Source organism: Giraffa tippelskirchi, chromosome 7 (genome assembly GCF_054371585.1).
Source record: "Giraffa tippelskirchi isolate mGirTip1 chromosome 7, T2T-mGirTip1v1.2.pri, whole genome shotgun sequence".
Taxonomy (NCBI): Eukaryota; Metazoa; Chordata; class Mammalia; order Artiodactyla; family Giraffidae; genus Giraffa; species Giraffa tippelskirchi.
Window position 1 is genome coordinate 161352689 of NC_137281.1, and position 20349 is coordinate 161373037.

At 43.8% G+C, this 20349-nt stretch overlaps 1 protein-coding gene across 8 annotated transcripts in view; it reads right to left on the bottom strand.

Moving 5' to 3' along the window:
- RPS6KA5 (ribosomal protein S6 kinase A5) overlaps positions 1-20349 on the bottom strand; it is a 184832-nt gene that overhangs the window by 84699 nt on the left and 79784 nt on the right. For all 8 annotated transcript variants that reach the window (XR_014059767.1, XR_014059769.1, XR_014059768.1 and 5 more), the window contains one exon: positions 16212-16430. Coding sequence is in view for 3 of the 8 variants with exons in the window: in XM_081510895.1 (XP_081367021.1) it covers positions 16212-16430 (219 nt within the window). In the remaining 5 variants the exon portion in view is untranslated. The remainder of the gene's footprint in view (positions 1-16211; positions 16431-20349) is intronic.

Genomic DNA, 20349 nt, shown 5'->3' on the forward strand with positions numbered 1-20349 from the left:
CTATTTAGATACGATAACAAGTCTGATACTCAAAACAATGCTAGGAAGCTGGTGCTATTAAATACTAGTATAATCCCCAGAGAAAGTAAGTTAATCTCTAGAAAACAGTGCAACTCAGAGAGGTTAAAAAAATTATCCAGAGTTGCATAATCTTTTAAGTGAAAGAATAAGGATTATGAATATGGGCAGTCTGACTCTAAATCTCCATACATCTCGCCCTCTCCTCCCCTCTCCCCGTGTCCATAAGTCTATTCTCTATGTCTAAAAACAGGAATGTTTTAAAATGCTACAGAGAGTTGCTCTTTTCCCTCCAATTGGATCTCTGTCATTTGTTAGGGAGAGCCCCATCAGGCAACTGGTATTGCTGATCACTGTCAGAAAAATGGTCTTAAATCACCTATTCTGTCCTTCAGGTATCTAAAAGGTTTAGGGTTCATAATTCTATATATTTGGTCATAAAATTTCTCCATTTTACATGCTTTTCATGATTAAATTTTGGAGGGCTCATGAGAATGTCACAGTACTCAAAAGGAGACATTCCTAGGGGTCTGTAGTAAGACTGCTTTTCAATGGCCACAGTAAACAATAAGTTTCCATCTTTTTTGAGAATGTGCCAAGCTAAGATTGTCACTGACATAGTTCTGACACAGAACTTAAGAAAGTCAATTTCTATCTTGTAGGACTGGACCCAGCCCTGTTTTCTCCAAAAAAGTACTTGGCCTTCCTTGCCTGTAGTTACCATCTCAACTAATTTGCCAGTTAAAGCAGATGGATCTGAATCTGGCAACAAAGAGCTGTGCTCTAGGTTCTTGCCAGAGGGTAGAACCTCCAACTGTCTGCAGTCCAAAGCTCACCATATGTTCAATTGTGAGAAATATTACACACAGCACAATAAATGTAATCGATATATCTTTCTCATTATACTATAATGACTTCAGACAAAGAGCAAACTTTGCAGCAAACAAAGCTATAAACTCAGATAACACTGTTTTGGAAAACTTATTCTCTAATCTTGTTCCACAGGCTTACATCATAAGGAAGGGCGGCATGAAAGTTGGAATTATATTCTTGGTCAGGGAAGGCTGTGAAAAATCGTCCACTATATCTGGGCCTAATTTATACAGCTTTTCCTGGACCATAATGCCTTCCCTGTGGGTTTCATTTTTTAAATATTTTGATACAATTTCAAACTTACAAAAAGTACTTGCAAGAACAGCAAAAGGAATCCCCATATATCCATTATGGAAATTTATCAATTGTTTACATTTTGCTTATTTGCTTTAGTATTCTCAGTGTTTTTATCCATGCACATAATGTCCCTGAACCAACTGAGAATAAGTTGGAGACATCAAGCTCCTAAATCCCTCAATGTGCAAATACCAAAAAAAAAAAAAGAACACTCCTTCATATAGCCACAATTATCAATATCAGAAACTTTATGACAAAAATACTATTATCTAATCTATACTCTCTATTCAAAATTTGTCACTTGCCCCACTAATGCTCTTTGTAACTATTCTTCCTCAGCCCAGGATCTGGCTTCTGATCACATATACATTAGATATCAGGGCTCTTTAGTCTCTGACCCTAAGTCAAAACATACGTACCTGTTAATTTTAATAATTGCTGCCAATTGTTAAAGGTACTTTCCTCAGAAAAGTTATTTATATTCCCCACCAACACTGAATGGACACCTTAGAAAACAAAGTTCTCATCAACTCTTTTTGTTAAAACTGATCTTTTTTTTTCAATTTAAACACAATGATGATTACTTTTGGCTGCGCGGCACGCGGGACCTTAGTCCCCTGACCAGGGATCGAGCCCACGCCCCCTGCACTGGAAGCCTGGGGTCTCGACGACTGGACCGCCAGGGAAGTCCCTCACCAACTCTTAATATCACTATTAGTTTTAATTTCTACCAATTTGACAGGCATACTTCAACATACAGAAGTCCTGAAGGTGCAGAAGGAGAGGGGAAGAAAACCGGAGCGTCTGCAGCAGTGGCGTCAATCAGACGGCGCCGGGCGGGGCGGGGGGGGGGTGGGAGCCGGCGGCAGGGGCTGCAGGGCCGGGAAGCGGCAGAGGTGAGGCCATCACAAGGGAGGCCACAACACCTGCTGACCCCTGTGCGCGTCTGCTGCGACTCCAGCATGGAGCTCAGCCAGACCCAGCTGACGCTTTTTGGAGACATGAGGAAAGCTCAGAAAGCTAGTATTGGGGGAAAAATTTGCAGAGTAACAAAAGCAACTTCCATGTCAGGCGAGGAGGAAGGTTCACACGGCAGGTGATTCTCGTGTGCCAGACCAGGCAGATTCCAGGCCTGTAAGGACACGCCTCCCACCCAAAGGCGGTGCAGGTAAATGGGCATGAAAGACTCAAGGGAAGGCAGAGCCAATGAGAACTGAAGAACAGACTCAGGGAGTGTGAGAAAAGAGAGGAAGGGAAGATTATGGTCCAGGAAGATATCGGACTATGAGGTCTTAGAAGTGTGACTGGTTTGAGTGATATGGCCCAATGTGTGGTTAGGCTGCTGGGGATTAAGAATCTGCCTTGCAACACGAGGGACACTGGTTCAATCCCTGGTCCGGAAAGATCCCACATGCCGTGGGGCAACTGAGCCCACGAGCCCCAACTCGAGAGTAGCCCTGACTTGGGGCAACTAGAGAAAGCATGCATGCGGCAACAAAGACCAGCACAGCCAAAAATAAGTATGTTTTTTAAAAAGAGCTATGGCATGCTGTTGAACTGGTTACCAACACGGTTACTAAAACTGTGGAGAGGATGGAAGGAAACTGGAGGAAAGAAAAGCTAAACCCGATGAATAAACCACTGGAAAAGGCAAGCACGTGTCCAGGAGTCAGTTAACGTTTAAGTGACGTCTGACTATCATCACTTTGTTGAGTGTTACGGACTAGAATGAGGAAATGGATGGCCTTCTGTGAAAGGGCCTGCTGGAGAAGTACTATCCTCCAAGGACAGTTTTGATTTTAGATAAATAAGGCACACTTAGTTAAGATGTAAGGAGCTTGTGCACACAGGATTATTCATAGAGCACAATGGAGGGGTCAGTAGAGGAAGTTAAGGGAAAGAATGAGAATGAGGTTGAAGTAGGGGAAGAATAATTCTAAAATCCTAAAGATATTAAAAAAAAAAACCTCCAAAGCCTCGAAAATAGTAGACTCATACAAACTTAAGCTTTACAGAGAGCATGGTCCACAAATAGATTCATACTTCTCTAATGACGCGTTTTACCTTTCATTCTAGAAGCTAATTTCAATGTATCCTGACAGAAACCAAAGCTGCAATCTAGTACCAATGAGGCAGGTCAAAGTCCCAGGGCAATTTTCCTGCTGCCAGGCACAGGGTCGGACACCAGCAAATATCAAGCATTCATTAATACTGGCTGCAGGAACTGAATAAACGTGCGATACTCTGCTTACCAACTGCTGCAGCCACACAGGAGAAAGAGGGTAGACTTTTCACCTTGAGTTTATTAACAGGAAAAGTAGAAAGAAAGAGTTACATATTGTAATAGCTAAAAACTGCAATTTAGATGGACCAGTGGACAGGACCACTGTCCTGGAAAAGGAAAAGGGAACCGATAATAACTTTATAGGGTTTCCCTGGTGGCTCAGGGGCAAAGAACCTACCTGCCAATGCAGAAGACACCAGAGACTCAGGTTCGATCCCTGGGTCAGGAAGATCCCCTAGAGAAGGAAATGGCAAACCACTCCAGCATTCTTGCCTGGGAAATCCCATGGACAGAGGAGTCTGGCGGGCTTCCAGTCCATGGGGGTCCCAAAAGAGAGACATGACTTAGCAACTAAACAACAACAATCATATGGTAAAAACACCTTTCCTGATGAATCTCTCGCTTAAACTCTGATCTCTTCCCTCCTAGTAATGTTCAGAATAAGTCTTAAAATATATTCTGTTCATAACAGAAGAAGAGAAGGGGACCATCTACAGCATGTCTTCGTGACAATAATTATAAATAAACCAGTGAATAAGTATGATATGTTCTCTGGAGCAATGAGGCACATTTCATCAAGGTGACTTTTATAAAACATTTACCAACTTAAAATTATACTGAGATTTATTTACAGCCCATACAACAGAATAACTTACATGATGCCTGTACAGACTACTGGTTCCTTGATTAAACTAAAGGGAACTTCCTATATGAAAATGATTATATTTCAATTCATTCATTTGTAGTTGCTAAGTGATGATCTTTATATGTAGAATGGCTCATACTCTGTGTATCTATAAAATATGAATACCAATAATTCCATCACACATAAGACTGTCATGGGGATTAAATGAGCTATTTAGAGTTAAACTTGGGCCAAACATACAGTAAGCATTTTTTTAAAAATGACTATTAACTACTGTTATTATTTACAGATATAAGTTACAATTTATAGAACTAAAAAACAATGACATATTTAATTATAATAATTTAAAAATAAAACTCAAATATATGGTGTCCTGACATCTATTCTCTCAATGTAAGCATAATTTCACAGCTTATAAATGTTTAACATATATTTCTACAAAGTACCACAGGGTCTAATTAGTTTTAGTCAGTATTAAGCAAAAGAGAAGTTTTCTTAAATAATTGATATTTTAGTGCAATCCTCAAGTTTTAAAATTGCAGAGATAGCCTGCTTTTATTCAAATGCAAAGAGATTGCCTTTAAAGATTTTTATGTGACAGTAGCTGGAGAGTGTTTCTAAGAAGCATAAAAATAACACAGAAATCACACAAATAATGTGAAAATTCAAAGTCACAAAATCTCACCCACTTTCAGATATGAGCATCCTCCCTAAATCCCACACATCCCATCTTCTCTTTCTTCTTCCTCTCCCGGCAAAAGCTCTTTAAAGAGTGGTCCACGTGTCTGATTCGCTTCTTGCATACTCTCTGCTCTCTTTCCACTGCAGCTATAACAAATTACTAGTCTTGGTGGCCTAAAATAAGACACTTATTGCTTTCTGTTGTAGATAAGAAGTCTGGTGCGGGCGTCACTGGGCTAAAATCGAGGTGCCCGCAGAGCTGCGTCTATTCTGGGGGTTCATGGAAAATCTGCTCCTTGCCTTTTCCAGCACTGAAGAGGCGGCCCGCATGCCCTGACTCACCGCCCCTTCCCTCCATCGCCCAAGCAAGAGAGGCGGTTGCATCGCCTCTCACACTGTGTCACCCTAACCCCTTCTGCAGGCACATCTCCACCTGACTCCTCTTCTCCCCTCCTCTCCACTTTTACGGACCTTGCACTTACCCTGGGCCCACCCAGATGATCCAGGATAATCTCCTTATTTTAAGGTCAGCTGACTAAAAACTTTAATTACATCTGCAACCTTAACTCTCTTAGTTTGTTTGTCATGTAACCCAACATGCTCACAAGTTCTGAAGAAGAGAATGTCAGCATCTTGGGATGGCTGTTACCCTGCCTACCAGAGCCTCTATTCACTTCCAAACAGAGCAGTTCAACTTCCATGCCCACACCAGCATAGGCTAAGGCTTAAAACAACCTTCTGTTACCAAAGTGAACGGATACTTTTCAGTTTGCAAACCAAGAGAAAGGATATTGCAAGGAGAGCGAAGTGAGACTAGCACAGTAAAAGCCTCGGCGGTCCAGCCCAAAGGGAGGCCCCACAAACGGGCACGTTAAAGCCATTTAATTTGGGGTAGTGTGTTATGCGGAAAAGGCTAATAGATCAGTAATTTGTAGATCATGCTTGTAACCAAGTGACTTGCTCAAGATCTCACAGTTATTAAGAGATGAAGCTGAAATTTAAATCCAAGTCCATTTGGGTCTGGAATGTAAAGACCCTGCATGACCTGCCTTGCGTGCATGCGTGCCTGGTTGCTGAGTTGTATCTGACTCTACGTGACCCTTTGGACTGGGGCCCACCAGGCTCCTCTGTGCATGGGATTCTCCAGGCAAGAATACTGGAGTGGGTTGCTGTGCCCTCCTGCAGAGGATCTTCCCGACCCAGGGATTAAACCCACGTCTCTTATGTCTTCTGCATTGGCAAGTGGGTTCTTTACCACTAGCACCATCTGGGAAGCCCTATATACATATACCAAATTGAGTACCTTAAACTAACGTAACACGTCTATCAGTTCAGTTCAGTCGCTCAGTCGTGTCCAACTGTTTGAGACCCCACAGATTGCAGCACACCAGACTTCCCCGTTTTTCATCAACTCCCAGAGCTTGCTCAAACTCATGTCCATCGAGTCAGTGATACCATTGAACTATCTCATCCTCTGTCGTCCCCTTCTCCTCCTGCCTTCAATCTTTCCCAGCATCAGGGTCTTCTCCAGTGAACCAGTTCTTTGCATCAGGGGCCAAAGTCTTGGAGCTTCAGCTTCAGCATCAATCCTTCCAATGAATATTCAGGACTGATTTCCTTTGGGATTGACTGGTTTGATTTCTTCGCAGTCCAAGGGACTAAGGCAAATATATCTTATGGAATTAACATTAGGACAAGTTAACATATGTTTTCAATCAAAATTATTGATTTTAAAGTACATATTATTTACATTTCAAAACAAAAAAATTAGGTGTTCAAAGTCACCTCTAAGTATTTGCAACAACTTTTTCTAATCACACTATTAACATCACTGTTGAGAAGCTACGCCATTAGGGCATTAAAAACATGGAAAAATTCACTTTGTCGAGAAGAAACATATATTGTTAGTTACCTGAGGATAGTTTCAGCTACTTAAGACCTCTGTATATCTAACTTGACTTCATGCTGAACCTCTCTACTGGTCGTGGTTCATTTTTCTTAAAACATATTCATTTTTGGCTGCTCTGGGTCTTAGCTGTGGTGAATGGTGGCTCCTCCCGCTGTGCCCCAGACTCAGGCCTCAGTAGGTGCAGCGCGGGGTCAGTCGATACAGCACGGGGGCCACGTGGCTGCGGCACGGGGAATCTTCCTGCCTGCGCGGGCAGGCAGACTCAACCCCCAGACCAACAGGGAAGCCCTACTGTCAGAGTTACACGTGCTTCTGTTAACAGATGGAGAAACGGGGGTCCGCGGGAGACACTGAGCTTGGGAGCATCACTGAGAACTGCAGACACGACCTGATGGCGCCATTTCCCATGAGGATGCAGACGGAACCACGGAAGGACCTGGCCCGCTTTCCAAGGCTCCATCTTGTTTGCGCGATCGCGTGGAAATCTCCTGGCAGGGCAGGAAGCGGCCGGTAGACCGGAGAAGGGCTAAATCCTGGGTCTCCCGCGTCCAAAGAAAGATTCTGGGCTTCACTTTCACTCTCCAAACTCCTCCTTAAATCTAGCAACACTCTGACCCATCTCCAGTCAACTAGCCTTTTTATCTCAAATTCTCTTTAGAACTTCTCTGGTTCATATTTCTTCCTATGGTAGCAACTTCCAAAGAGCTAACTGCCATTATTCTACATTTCCCCATCATTCAGGACCTCCTCATCCCCAGCCAGGTCCTGTTCTCCATCTTATTCTTTTTTCCTAGATTCTCCTCCTCCTTGGGGACCCCTCGCCTCCATCAACCCACGTGTCCCGGTCCGTACTCCCCCTGCGCTTCCTCCCTGCTGAATGGCGCCTGATTGCTCCTTTTCCTCCTCCTGAATCTTGGGTGCAGGCTCCACGCCATGGATCATAGACACCTGAAGGGAATTTCTTTTTAATGTCATGCCGGAGTCATCTCACTTTTTCTTCTGGTTTTAGCTCAACATTCTAATGGTACCTCTTGCAAATGCATTCCAGGGCAGCAAAATCATTATAAAGTTCTAAGGCACAGCTGGCACAGCTGTTTATCAGTGCTATGAGTTAGTCATATTTAGTGAGGAAGCTCCTTCAGTTACTGTCTGTTTTGCTTATGCTATAGATGCCAATGGATTATGAACCATTCTCACTGTCACCGTCTCAGCAAGTATCCTCACCCCTGCAATTTTTGAGGTGAAATTAATACTCGAAGGTGAAACTTCAATGTCTTAAATACCTTTGAGCTCTTGTTGAAAGGGTGACTCATGATGACAGAACTGTTTGGAAGGCAGGGGTGGCATTCATTACTGAGAGTGCTCCTTCGCATCACCTTTATAAGGACCTTCGTGATTTGGTTCTTTAGCGTCTTATGAATTCTACTGATTAATATGAAAGTTTACACAGTCATAGATCAGCTGGTGTTTTGACAAAATTATAACTAACGAACAAAGAAAAATTGTTTTTCCGGATTATTTTCTACATAGAATTCCCTCCCACTGACAGCTGAAATGAATACGAGTTTTAAGAGAGAGAGAGAGAACAGATGAAAATATGTTTATATTTCTTGCTGTAAGCAGGCAGAGAGAGATAAAGAAAAACTTATAAAAAGAAGAACGGGCTCCATGTTATAAGATTCGGAAAGGCTAAAAATATATAAAGGAAAAAAATCCATCAAATCTATATGATGCCATTAGATATAAATTAAAACAAAGCCTAACTGATATTAATGATGTAGAATTTCAAGAAAAAAATATAGATGTGACTTATAACAGATGACTTATAACTGCAGGGGTCAACAAATTACAGTCCAGAGGTCAAACTGAGTCCACTGCCGCTGACCCCTGATTTCGAGGACAGCGCACATAATGCAAGCGGACGGAGGCAGGTACAAGCAAGCAAGGCACCCTGTGGGGCACGGCCGCACACGCGCGGCTCCGAGAGAAACGCCACGTGTCACATCTGGCAAATGTCAAAGACGGCATCTGTCAAGACAATACTAACATTTTAACAGTCTTATCATTTGGAGAAGCCTGTGCCAAGCAGACAGATTTTATCCCAAAGGAACAAGCCTGGTAATCTCCAGTGAGCCATGAATCCTAGTCGAAGCATGATGGCAACCTAGACCTGAATTTCCCTGTCTGCTCCCAAAACATCTTAAGGAACAGAATGACTCTAAATCTCCACGACCTACTCCCTCTGTAAAACTTCGCGCCTAAGAAAGCCCATACACACCAAACAGCATGCTGCACGCAGGCCGAGAGACAGCATGGGCACAAGCACCAGGTACAGTTAGAAACCAAGAGGCTAATGAACGCACGACAACGAACAGCTAGAAGACACGGTGGGAAAGGAGAGCCTACTGACAACAGCAACAGATGACCGACAGGCCACGTGCGCAGGAGAAAAATAATCAAACACTCCTGAAGGAGTCAGAAGTAGACGTCAACACAGGAGAAGACGTATCACGTTCCTGAACAGTAATAACCAATATCATACAAATACCAATTCTCCCAAAATTACTTTTTTAAAATTTAAGACAACTGCAATTAAAAACACTCAAACACGTCCCCCTCCAAAACTAGACAATTTGATTCTAAAGTTCACATCAAAAGTAAACAAACATGATGGAGATGGAACCCCCCCCAAACTCCGAAAAGTAACAGAAATGAAAGACAAGGGGGGGTCTAGCCTTTCTGAGTATTAAAACATATTGTAAAACTTCGATAAACTAAAACAGTATGGTAATGGCATATGATTCAACAAAACAGGTCAGTCAGTCAGGAAACACATGAATATATATGAGAATTTAAGATATGTAAGAGGCAGAACCTCAAGTCACTGTAAACCTGGACTTTTCAGTATATGGTGTTGGGATGTTCTCCATGCAAAAAATAAAACCATACAAGCACTGGAAAAATTATTGGTGAATTTCTTTATAACCTCAGGAGTTTGAGATCTTTCTAACTATGACTTAAAATCCACAAGCCATAAAGATCTTTTTAAACAAATTCTACTCCATATAAATTTAATTAAGTTTTACATGGTAAAAACATCATAAAGTCAAAAGAAAAGTGGAAAATAGGGAAGGATTTACTATGAATATTACAAATGATTAATCTAAAAGCTCCTAGAAAACTGAGATGAAAACAAATGGGCAAAGGGTACAAACAGACAATTTGCAGAAAAAGACAAATGACCTTTTAAACATATGAAAATGTATTCAACCTCACTAAAAAAATTCAAATTAACTCTACACTGAGACACCACCTATCTATGAGACAGATAGATATCCAGAAGTTTGAGAATATGCCTTGTGGAGAAACAGGCCCTCTAACACAATTCTAATGGGAGTGTAAACGGCACAGCCCCTGTGTGAAGGTATATGTGAAATTACAGATGGCAAAACTGTAGATGGAGCAACCTTTTCCCATGAAGTAAGGCTACAGTTCTTCCTATGCAAGTGGGGAGTGACACGTATGAGCTGTGCAGAGTCCGGATCATCAAAGCAGAAGACTGGGGACAGCCCAGGGCTCCGATCCTAGGGAACTGGGCAGGCGGGCTGTGTAACGGAACGGAAGACTGTGCAGGGATGAAAAGGAATGGGGAGATCTTCACAAATTAATAAAAAGTAAACCACAGGATACATTGTTAAGTGAAAACAGGAAAGGTCAGAACAGTACACAGAGCAGGCTACCTCTGGTTATGCTCAAGACAACTGATTATCAGGGATCCTGAAACACAGTACCATTTGCATTCTTTAACTTCTTTCTTTGAATACTGGCAATTAAAGGGACTGCATCTGGCCTTTCCATTAGAAACTGTATCTCAGGATCTCAGGGTAAACAAAAAGTTACAGTGGATGAGACAAAGTCATACTTTTTCAGAAGAATGTCAACTAATAGATGTAGGAGAAATGATAGATTTAGAAAAATCACCCTTTAGTCAAAAGGTTCAAAACTCCAATTATAAAATAAATCAGTTATGGGGATATAATGTATAGCAGGGTGACTATAGTTAATAACACTGGACTGCATATTTGAAAGTTCCTGAGAGAGTAAGCCTTTAACATTCTCATCACACAACAACAAACAATTCTGTAACTCATGATGAAACAGTTGATTTAAGCAATGAATTAGGAAGTGTTAAATGTTAAAACCATAAAGTATCAAAACATCACAGATTATTTTCACTTCTAAGGAAAAAAAACATAACTCTATTACAAACAGATCAGATTATCATCACCAACAACCAGATCATAGGTTTCTGCACTGTGATATAGTGTGTTCCAGCAAAAATATCTAACGTCCATTTATCAAGACTTGAGCTCCGATTTCCCAAATACTGGAATTCAGCAGAGGAATAAGGTAAAGACACTATATGTTTTCAGATCAATAAACGAAGGATTTAGAAAAGGGAGCGTTCAAAATTAAGAGACTTCAAGCACATAACCGAGTGAGTGCTCCTGGTTTGAACAAATCAGCTGCAAAGGATTTTATGGGACAATGAGTGAAATGTGAATACAAACTTGTGTGGTAGATGGCCACAAATTCTTTGTAGTCACCACGTTAAGAAGCAAAGTCTACTGAGGATGTGGAGAGAAGGGAACCCGTGTGCACAGTTGGTGGGAATGTAAATTGGTACAGCCATGATGCAAAGCAGTATGCTGCTGCTGCTAAGTCGCTTCAGTCATGTCTGACTCTTCGCGACCCCATGGACTGTAGCCTACTAGGCTCCTCCATCCATGGGATTTTCCAGGCATGAGTACTGGAGTGGGGTGTCATCGCCTTCTCTGAAAACAGTATGGAGGTTCTTCAAAAAATTAAAAATAGAGCTACCATATGACCTTGCAATCCCACTTCTAAGTGTTCATGTGAAGAAAACAAACGCACTAATTTGAAAAGACATGTGCACCCTCATGCTCACTGCAGCATTATTTATAACTGGAGAGAGAGAAACAACCTAAGCGCCCATTAACGAATGAATGATGGAACAGAGAAAATGTAGTTTGTGTGTGTGTGCATGTCTGTGTGTATTTCTACACATATATAAAATGGAATATCATCTTGCCATAAAGATGAAATCTTGCCATTTACGACATCCTGGATGAATCTTGAGGGCATTATGCTAAGTGAAATAAGGCAAACAGAAAGACAAATGCCATATGATCTCACTTATATGTGGAATCTAAAATGAAGAAACAAACAAAAAAAGGGCAGACTGACAGCTGCCAGAGGTGGGAGCTTGGGGTACGGGTGAAACGGGTGAAGGCAGTCAAAAGGTGCAAACCTCCAGTGATAAATCAGTTATGGGAATGTAATGTACAGCACAGTGGTTATAGTTAATAACACTGGATTGCATACTTGAAAGTTCCTAAAAGAGTAAACCTTCAAAGTTCTCATCACAACAACAACAAATAATTCTATAACTATGGGTGGTGATGGATGTTAACCAGACTTATTGCGGTGACTGTTCTGCAATACATACAAATATCAAATCATTATGTTGTACATCTGAAGTTAATTTACAGTAATATTGTATGCCAATTATAATATATAATATACAATGCTGTATGTCAATTATATATATGTGTGTAAGAAAATATTATTTTTAAAAAAAGGCATGACAAGAAGTCAAGTCTGTTTCCCCACTCATTAAACCTGGGCTGGTTCTGCGCTGGAAGCGAGGCTGTGTGAGCTTCAGAGCCTGGCCTCAGAGCACCTTGCAAGCCCGCCCTTGGCCCTCCTGGCTGTCTGCATGAGCTGCCCTGAGGTGGCCACGATGGGAAGAAGCTGATCTACTGCACTGGGGGGTGAGAGCCACGTGGAAAGGAGGAGAGTGTCTCAGCCGAGAGCAGCACCAACCTTCAGACACGGGAATGACACCAGCTCAGCCCTCAAGCCCAGCCAACCCTCCAACTCTCTACCACATGAGCAAGTTATCACAAGGGAACACATTACTGTTTAAGCAACGAAATTTTAGAGTTATGCGGCAATAAACAATGAGTATCACCGGATATTAAGTGAAATGAAAATTTATTAACCAGGAAAGATAGACATCATTAAGATATCAAAAGAAAAGAAAAAGCTGGTTACCAATCCTTTGTACAGGACAGCTTCATCTTCATAACGTACACATGCAAGCAGAGACACGGACGAAAAGATGCAGAAGAAGACACTAAGGTGTAACAGAGAGAGATGCATAATGAAGGAAACTCTGGGTCGTGAAAACGTGTTGTTTTTGTTTAGCTATAGTTTCTACGTGCATATATCTGCTTCTGTAGTAACAATGAAGTGTTTTAAACAGTCTATAATGTTTGTTTATTCATCAGAACAAAGGTCAGCCAGCTGGACCCCTGAAAAGCTTGCTTGACATGTGAACTCTTGCTATTAATCTGTAACAGTACACAAAAGCTAGATAAAGTTAATCAACACACCTTTAAAGACAGTTACGGGCTGAAACTGTCTCCTCCAAATTCGCATATTGAAGTCTTACCCCCAGTAAGTCAGATGTGACTGTATTGGTAGTCAGGGCCTTTAAGGAGGTAATTAAGTTATTAAAATGAGGCCATCAGGGTAAGCCGTCATCCAATCTGACTCGTGTCCTCACCAGAAGAGAAAATTTGAACACAAAAAGCAACACTAGAGGCGCTTCTGCACAGAGGGTCCGCCGCGTGCAGAGGCGGTAAGGGGGCCTCCGAGAGCCGGGGAGAGGCTGGGCCAGACCCTCTCCTCACTGCCCGCACAGCAAACCACTCCCGCTGGCACCGTGGGGCTCACTTCCAGGCACCAGAGCTGAGAAAGAAGAAATTTCTGCTTATTCAGCCACCTGGTCTTATATTTTGTTATGACGGCCCTGGCAGACTGAGACAGTATTTGGAGGACTGACCTAGCATGCGTTCCAAACACTCCAAACAAATAACATAACCAGAAAATAAAAAAACAAAAAATAAAGTTTATAAAGTCCCGTTCAAGATTTCTGAAAAGTTCTGTCTTTAAAGTCAAATAGCAAGTACAAGCATGCACAAAGAGGGTGAGAGTAAAGGCACCCACGGGGAGAGGAGGCAGAGGGCAGGCTTTCTAAACGTGGGCCTGCCTCACCCACGAGGGGACACGCCCACGGGCCAGTCTACATTCTGCTCCTGAGCTGCCAGAAGAGGTGCGCTTTCTCGTTCGGGGTCGTATTTATGTATCTGTGGGCCACTGACAAAGAGCGAAAGTAACAAAGAAGCAGCAACAAAAAGAGCAATGTTATCAAGGACTGTTTTTTAATCAAAACCAAAATATTCCACTCATCTACTTTGAGGTTAAAAGTATTCCTTATAAAAACTACACTATTTACAACGGACAACTTAAACAGACGGAGCACGGTACGGTCAGGGAACCGACAAGAGGGAGGCCGGAGAGCAGCCGGGGCGCACAGCCCAGGAGTCCCGCTCCCGCTCGGGGTTTGCGCTGGTTGTACGAGCTCAGCCGTCTGATTTAACTGTCATGAGCTGGTTTACTGTAAAATCTTGTTCACTGAACAAGAGAATCATTTATGGCGAGTCTTCCTGGGCTCCCTAAGGCTTCCATGGCAGTTGTGCCTGGGGGAGGACCAGAAATAAACCGCAGAGTTTGGTGCCCTGAAACTCAGATTCAAGCACCACTCCTCATTTCTCTCTGTTTCCAATTGAAGGTTTGTGTTTGCACTTGAGGGAAGGGTTCCACTGCTAAAAATGTTGAAACCGTTGTATTACAATGCCTTGTCACTATACGCTACTGGGGAAAAATACAGAAGGAATTGCATTTAAAAATCAGTAAAGAGCAAAGCTGAACAGATACACACAGGAGGAGAATGAAGGCCTGAGACACCAGGCAGATGGTCACTTGAGTCGGGACCCTGCCCAGACAGAGAGACTGTAGCCTGCGTGTATAAACGATCTGGGGTGGTTAGAGGATGCTAAGCATTGCAAACTGGGCCTCCAAAAGTGAATGCAATTTTAGGCAGCATTAATGACAGTATAATTTTCAAAATAAGAGCCTTTGATAAAGTTGCCAAATACGCATTAAAAAGTCTGTTTGCGCCTCTGACAATCGAAGAACACAAGGGGCACTGCTGGACAGACTTCGCGACGACTCAGGCCTGCGTTCTGGTCTTTCCTCTCAAGCTTATACGAGATATGACTGCAGGAAACGCAGCTTCCAGAACCGCACGCCCTCTAATGAGAGGACTCCGCAGGGCTGCTGTGGGGGTCAGTGATAACCAGGACAACACCCCGCAGAGGGCCAGCACAACGAGGGAACCAAAGAGCCAGCTAACGCGGACAGAGCACTGCGTGCGGAACTGCGCCTCATCTAATCCTCACAAGAGAACAGCACCAGGGTATTGTAACACGTAAGCGCAAGTTCTCACAAGGAAGGGACGAAAACTAGCAGAAGATATATTCTATGACGGAGGAGAGTAACACCAGAAGTACTGCCACTGACTTCCAGCAGAAGAGAGAACCACACAGCTTTTCAGAAAAGAAATCCGGCCATGTGCACAGAGGCCATTTCTGAAGTCCACCTACGTACAGCAGTCCAACTCTGTTTGACGGGGCTTCCCGGGCAGCTGAGGTGGTGAAGAATCTGCCTGCCATGCAGGAGACCAGGGTTTGATTCCCTGGTCTTCTGGTCAGGAAGATCCCCTGGAGAAGGGAATGGCAACCCACTCCCATATTCTTGCCTAGAAAGTTCCATGGAAAGAGGAGCCTGGTGGGCTGCAGTCCATGAGGAAAGGATTCAGACAGCGTCTGTGGGTGGGAACGCGAGTGAGCACAGTACTGACTGACTCGTGGAGATCCCCCTTGAAACCAGGCTTTTCACTAGAAAAGCAAAGCGTCTCTAAGGAAAATCTTCTCTTTTTCCTAATTACTGACTTCCATAAATGTACTCTTGTTGGCCGAAACCTGTATGTTCCTGAGAACTGTGGCCCAGTTTCCCATTCAGCTCCTCACATCTGAATGGAATTTACTGCCCAGGGAAGCAGCCACCCCAAATGAGTCCAGTGTTCAAGATTAAAAAAGGAGTGTGAAAAAGAGGCACACAAATTCTTCAGGCCAGGAGGTCCCACATCCAGAGCAACTCAGGATGCTCAAGGAAATGCCACCATGGAGAGAAGAACGGAAGTCAAAAGATTTCATCTCTTCTCTTGTTTTTTGAAGAGTTTTTTGGTTTGATGTGGACCGTTTTTAAAGCTTTTGTTGAATGTGTCAACACATCGCTTCTGTCGCTCATGTCCTTGTTTTTCTGGCCGTGAGGCACGTGGGGTCTTAGTTCCCCGACCAGGGCTCAAGCCCTCACCCCGTTTGGAAGGCAAGGTCTTAAGCACTGGACCACCAGGAATTCTTCTAAGTCCGAAGCGTGCCGCCCTTTGGGCGGGTTCCAACTCAGGGCCCAGAGTCTGCGGGACAAGCCGGGGCGGCGGGGGCGGCACTCACCTAGGATGAGGTGGAGCTTGGTCTCCGTCTGGAAGGCGTAGTGCAGGGTCACCAGGAAGGGCGACTGCCGGACGTGCTCCAGCACCTGCCGCTCCGTGCGCGTGTGCTCCGTGGTCTTGGCCTTCTGCACGATGGTGGCCTTCTTCAGAACCTTCATGGCGTACAGCTTTCCAGCATCGTGACCACTTATTTTACGGACGAGAAACACTTTTCCGTACGCTGAAAACGAGAAGAAAAAAATCACAAGTTATTAAAAGGCTACCCAGGCGGAATGGTCTTTGAGCACAGACCGAAGGTTAACAGTGCCCAAGGAACACTCCCTGAATGAAAAGGCGCCCTTGGTACTGTTTCTGAGAGCTCTTTCACATGCTTCCTCAAGTGAGCGCCAGACACCTCTCCAGGGCGAGCCCTCAGGATGCAGGTGTCTCCCCAGCGCTGACAGAGTGAGGCTTTCACTCTTTTACTGTCCTTCTTGCCTCGGTAATTTTAGCTGCAGGAAACTACTGTTACTACAGTCAATCAACCAGAGTCCAATTCTGAACAACCAGGACGTTGTAGACATCACACAAACCCTCTAGGTTTTGCTACTTCTGTAAACAAATAAAAATAGTTAACGAGAATCTAAAAAAAAAAACTCATACACACGTATGAATCAAGTATCTCAAGTACTCCTCTATACCTATTTTTAAAAGTCTAAAGCAACATAAGCTGACCTTGTACAAACAAAAGAGATCTTCAGATTCCTGACCCAGGCATCGAACCTGGGTGTCTCTCTCCTGCATTGCAGGCAGATTCTTGACCGTCTGAGCCACCACGGAAGATTGTAAAAGACTCTAAATAGCAAGCAATACCAACAGAATTCCCTTTACAGCTCTGGGCAGCAGTTCACAAGTTAGTAGGTGAACCTTGCCACATGTTCCCTAAGTTTGGGCTCAGCTGGGCAAATCCTGTGTACAGGGCCACTCCACTCTATGTGGAGGCATTGGGGCCACACTGGATCCTGTGCCCAGAGCAGATATCTGTGCTTATTTACCCAGAGAAGCAGAGAAAGGCCAGGAAGAGGCAGGAGGAAGGAGGAGGAGGAAGGCAGACAAAAAAACTGACAAAGGGAAGGAGTAGGTCCCCAACTCACCCCTACAAGGTATCAAGTCTCTTCCCTTCTCAAAATGCAAACACCTCCTGGGATGGTTGAGACCAGCCCCACTTCTGAAGTGCTTTCATCAAGACCATTCTGGAGCTGGTCTGAGTTCTGATCCAGACCCGTGCTTCCTCAGACTCTGCCCACACCTCAACAGTGTTTAGCGTATAATCCTGTTCCAATCTACCCACAAATAAGGCAGTTTTACGGGAAGAGCCTAAATATTCATTGGAAGGACTGATGCTGAAGCTGAGGCTCCAATGCTTTGGTCACCTGATGCTCAGAGCCGATTCACTGAAAAAGACCTTGATGCTGGGAAAGACAGAAGGCGGGAGGAGAAGGGGACGACAGAGGATGAGATGGTTGGATGGCATCACCGACTCAATGGACATGAGATTGAGCAAGCTCTGGGAGATGATGAAGGACAGGGAGGCCTGGCGTGCTGCAGTCCATGGGGTCGCAAAGAGTCAGACACGACTGAGCGGCTGAACAGCAACAGCAAAGGGATGGGCTCTTACACTGTGGACGTTATTTGGTTCAGGGCTTGAGGAAGTAAATGAGTGCTGACTCATGATATACGATGGACAGAGAATGGGGGTGACATTCCTGAGAAGGAAGGAAAAACACTCATTAAGGACCCGGCGATGCAGGCTCTGTGCTAGACACATTCCACACAATGACTCGCTCGCTTCTCAGAACAGCCAGTGAAGCTGGTACTTTCAGTAATTCTATTTTGCAGATGGAAGTGCAAAATGCAATTACCGAAAGGAAGTGGCCAGAATACTTGGGTAAAAAGTGGCAGAACTGATTCAAATGAAAGCAGTGTGACTCCAAGGACTACACAATTAACCATAAGTGATTTCTTTTTAAAAAGAGACATTCTTCATGAGTACTAGAAATCGGATGGTGTGGATTTTAATAAAATCTATACCATAAACATACTGAACATACTCTGGCCTGTAGAAAAAGTTAACAAATGGGTTATGTCTTGTATCATAAATAAAATGATTACAGACTGAGAGTTTAGTAAGGCAGAAGTGAACCAAAAAAAAAAAAAAAAAGTCAAAGGATTGTTAGAATCTAACAATCTATTCAGAAGCAGTGAAATGAAGCTGGAAAATATTGTAATGAAGAGAACTTACTATACCTCCATGGAGTGAGGGTCTACAGAAACCCAGAAAAGTCAAGTCCTCTCCAAGTACGACGCGGTTTCTGTGCTCCCCGACACACACAAGGCACCTGCCCTAAATTTCTGCTCTGAGATTCCTGTCTCCAGAGTGTTATGGTCCTCAGAAATTGTTACCCGTCTATCTTCTCCAACAAAGAAAATCTTTTTACAACATCACGGGAAGATGGCCGTGAACTTCTTCCCAGTGCTCATGTGGGTCCTTCAGCCCAGGCGCTGACCAACACGGCAGACAGAGCGCAGGGCGTGAGCACCTACCTGCTGAGCATCTGCACTTCAGAGACAGACTCTGAGATCCCTACAGCATCCCCACGAGGGGGTGAGGGGGTGACCCCCACTTTAGAGCATCTGCACTTCAGAGACAGACTCTGAGATCCCTACAGCGTCCCCACGAGGGGGTGAGGGGGTGACCCCCACTTTAGAGCATCTGCACTTCAGAGACAGACTCTGAGATCCCTACAGCACCCCCACGAGGGGGTGAGGGGGTGACCCCCACTTTACAGGATCTGCACTTCAGAGACAGACTCTGAGATCCCTACAGCGTCCCCACGAGGGGGTGAGGGGGTGACCCCCACTTTAGAGCATCTGCACTTCAGAGACAGACTCTGAGATCCCTACAGCGTCCCCACGAGGGGGTGAGGGGGTGACCCCCACTCTACAGGTGAGGAGGATGCAGCAGGGAGGAACCGGGCCCCTGGTCGAGGCCACAGCCGCCCCTCTGGCCCAGCCCCGGAGACCCCGTATGAGCAGCGCTCCAGCACCCTCCTGAAGTGAGTGACCTCACAGCCAAAGAACTGAGGAACCAGACAGTAACCAGAAGTCACAATACAGATCAGCTGTTCGAACGGTGGCAAAGACAGTACGAATACTTTCAAGTGGAGGAAGCTTTGTGAAGTGCCCGTTTTATTGATGGGGGGACCTGAATATTTAAAAATGCGCCTTACCTTGAGTGGAAACAGGCCTTTCTACAATATTCATCAGTTAGTCCTTATACCTTCAGGACTTAACAAAACAGCATATTATTCATCTTCTCTAAAATAATCTTCTAAATATTTAAAAATACAATTACACCATCTCATCTAAGCAAAATGTCCTTCTTCACTGAGCCAATCTAAAGTAAATGACGTTAAGATTTTGTACCACTAGGAGGTTCCCTTGATGTGCACTGTGAATTTGAAAGCAATTTTTGATTTTTTTTTTCTGTTCCTTTAAACAATGTCATATTTCACTTCAAATAAAAGTGAGACAGCATCAGATGCTAATGTAGGTGGGCAAATAATATAAAATCATGCTTAATGCCACATTATATACTGCATGGTCAAATAATAAACAGTCATCCTCCTTGCCATGTGATGATATCCAGAAGTTCTCCAATGAGTTGAAGACATATCCTACCGTTAGCATTATTTTTAATCTATCAGGAAACTGTCAGAGAAAAAAGTATGCTGATGCTGACAAGTCTTCAGTTTTTACTTTTATAACTGCCATGATTAACTAAAGCTATGGTATTTCTATCACATGGTATGTGCCAATAGATGCTTACAGCAATAAAATTCAAGGAGTGCCTTACAATGTTTCAAACAACAAATATTTCAGGCAAACAAGATCTTATTTTTGAGTAGGCTGCTTAAGAAAAACAGAGTTGCCTCCAAACAGCCCTGCTTTCTGAAGCAGCCATAAGGCTACTTATCACATTGCAAAGGAGGAAGAAAACATTCACGGCTGGAGAGACCTTGAAGAGGCCACCTGCCCTGACTGAGCTGGTCTGCAGATTAGTGCCCAGGAAGGGAGGGAAGGAGTCCTCCCGCTGAAGA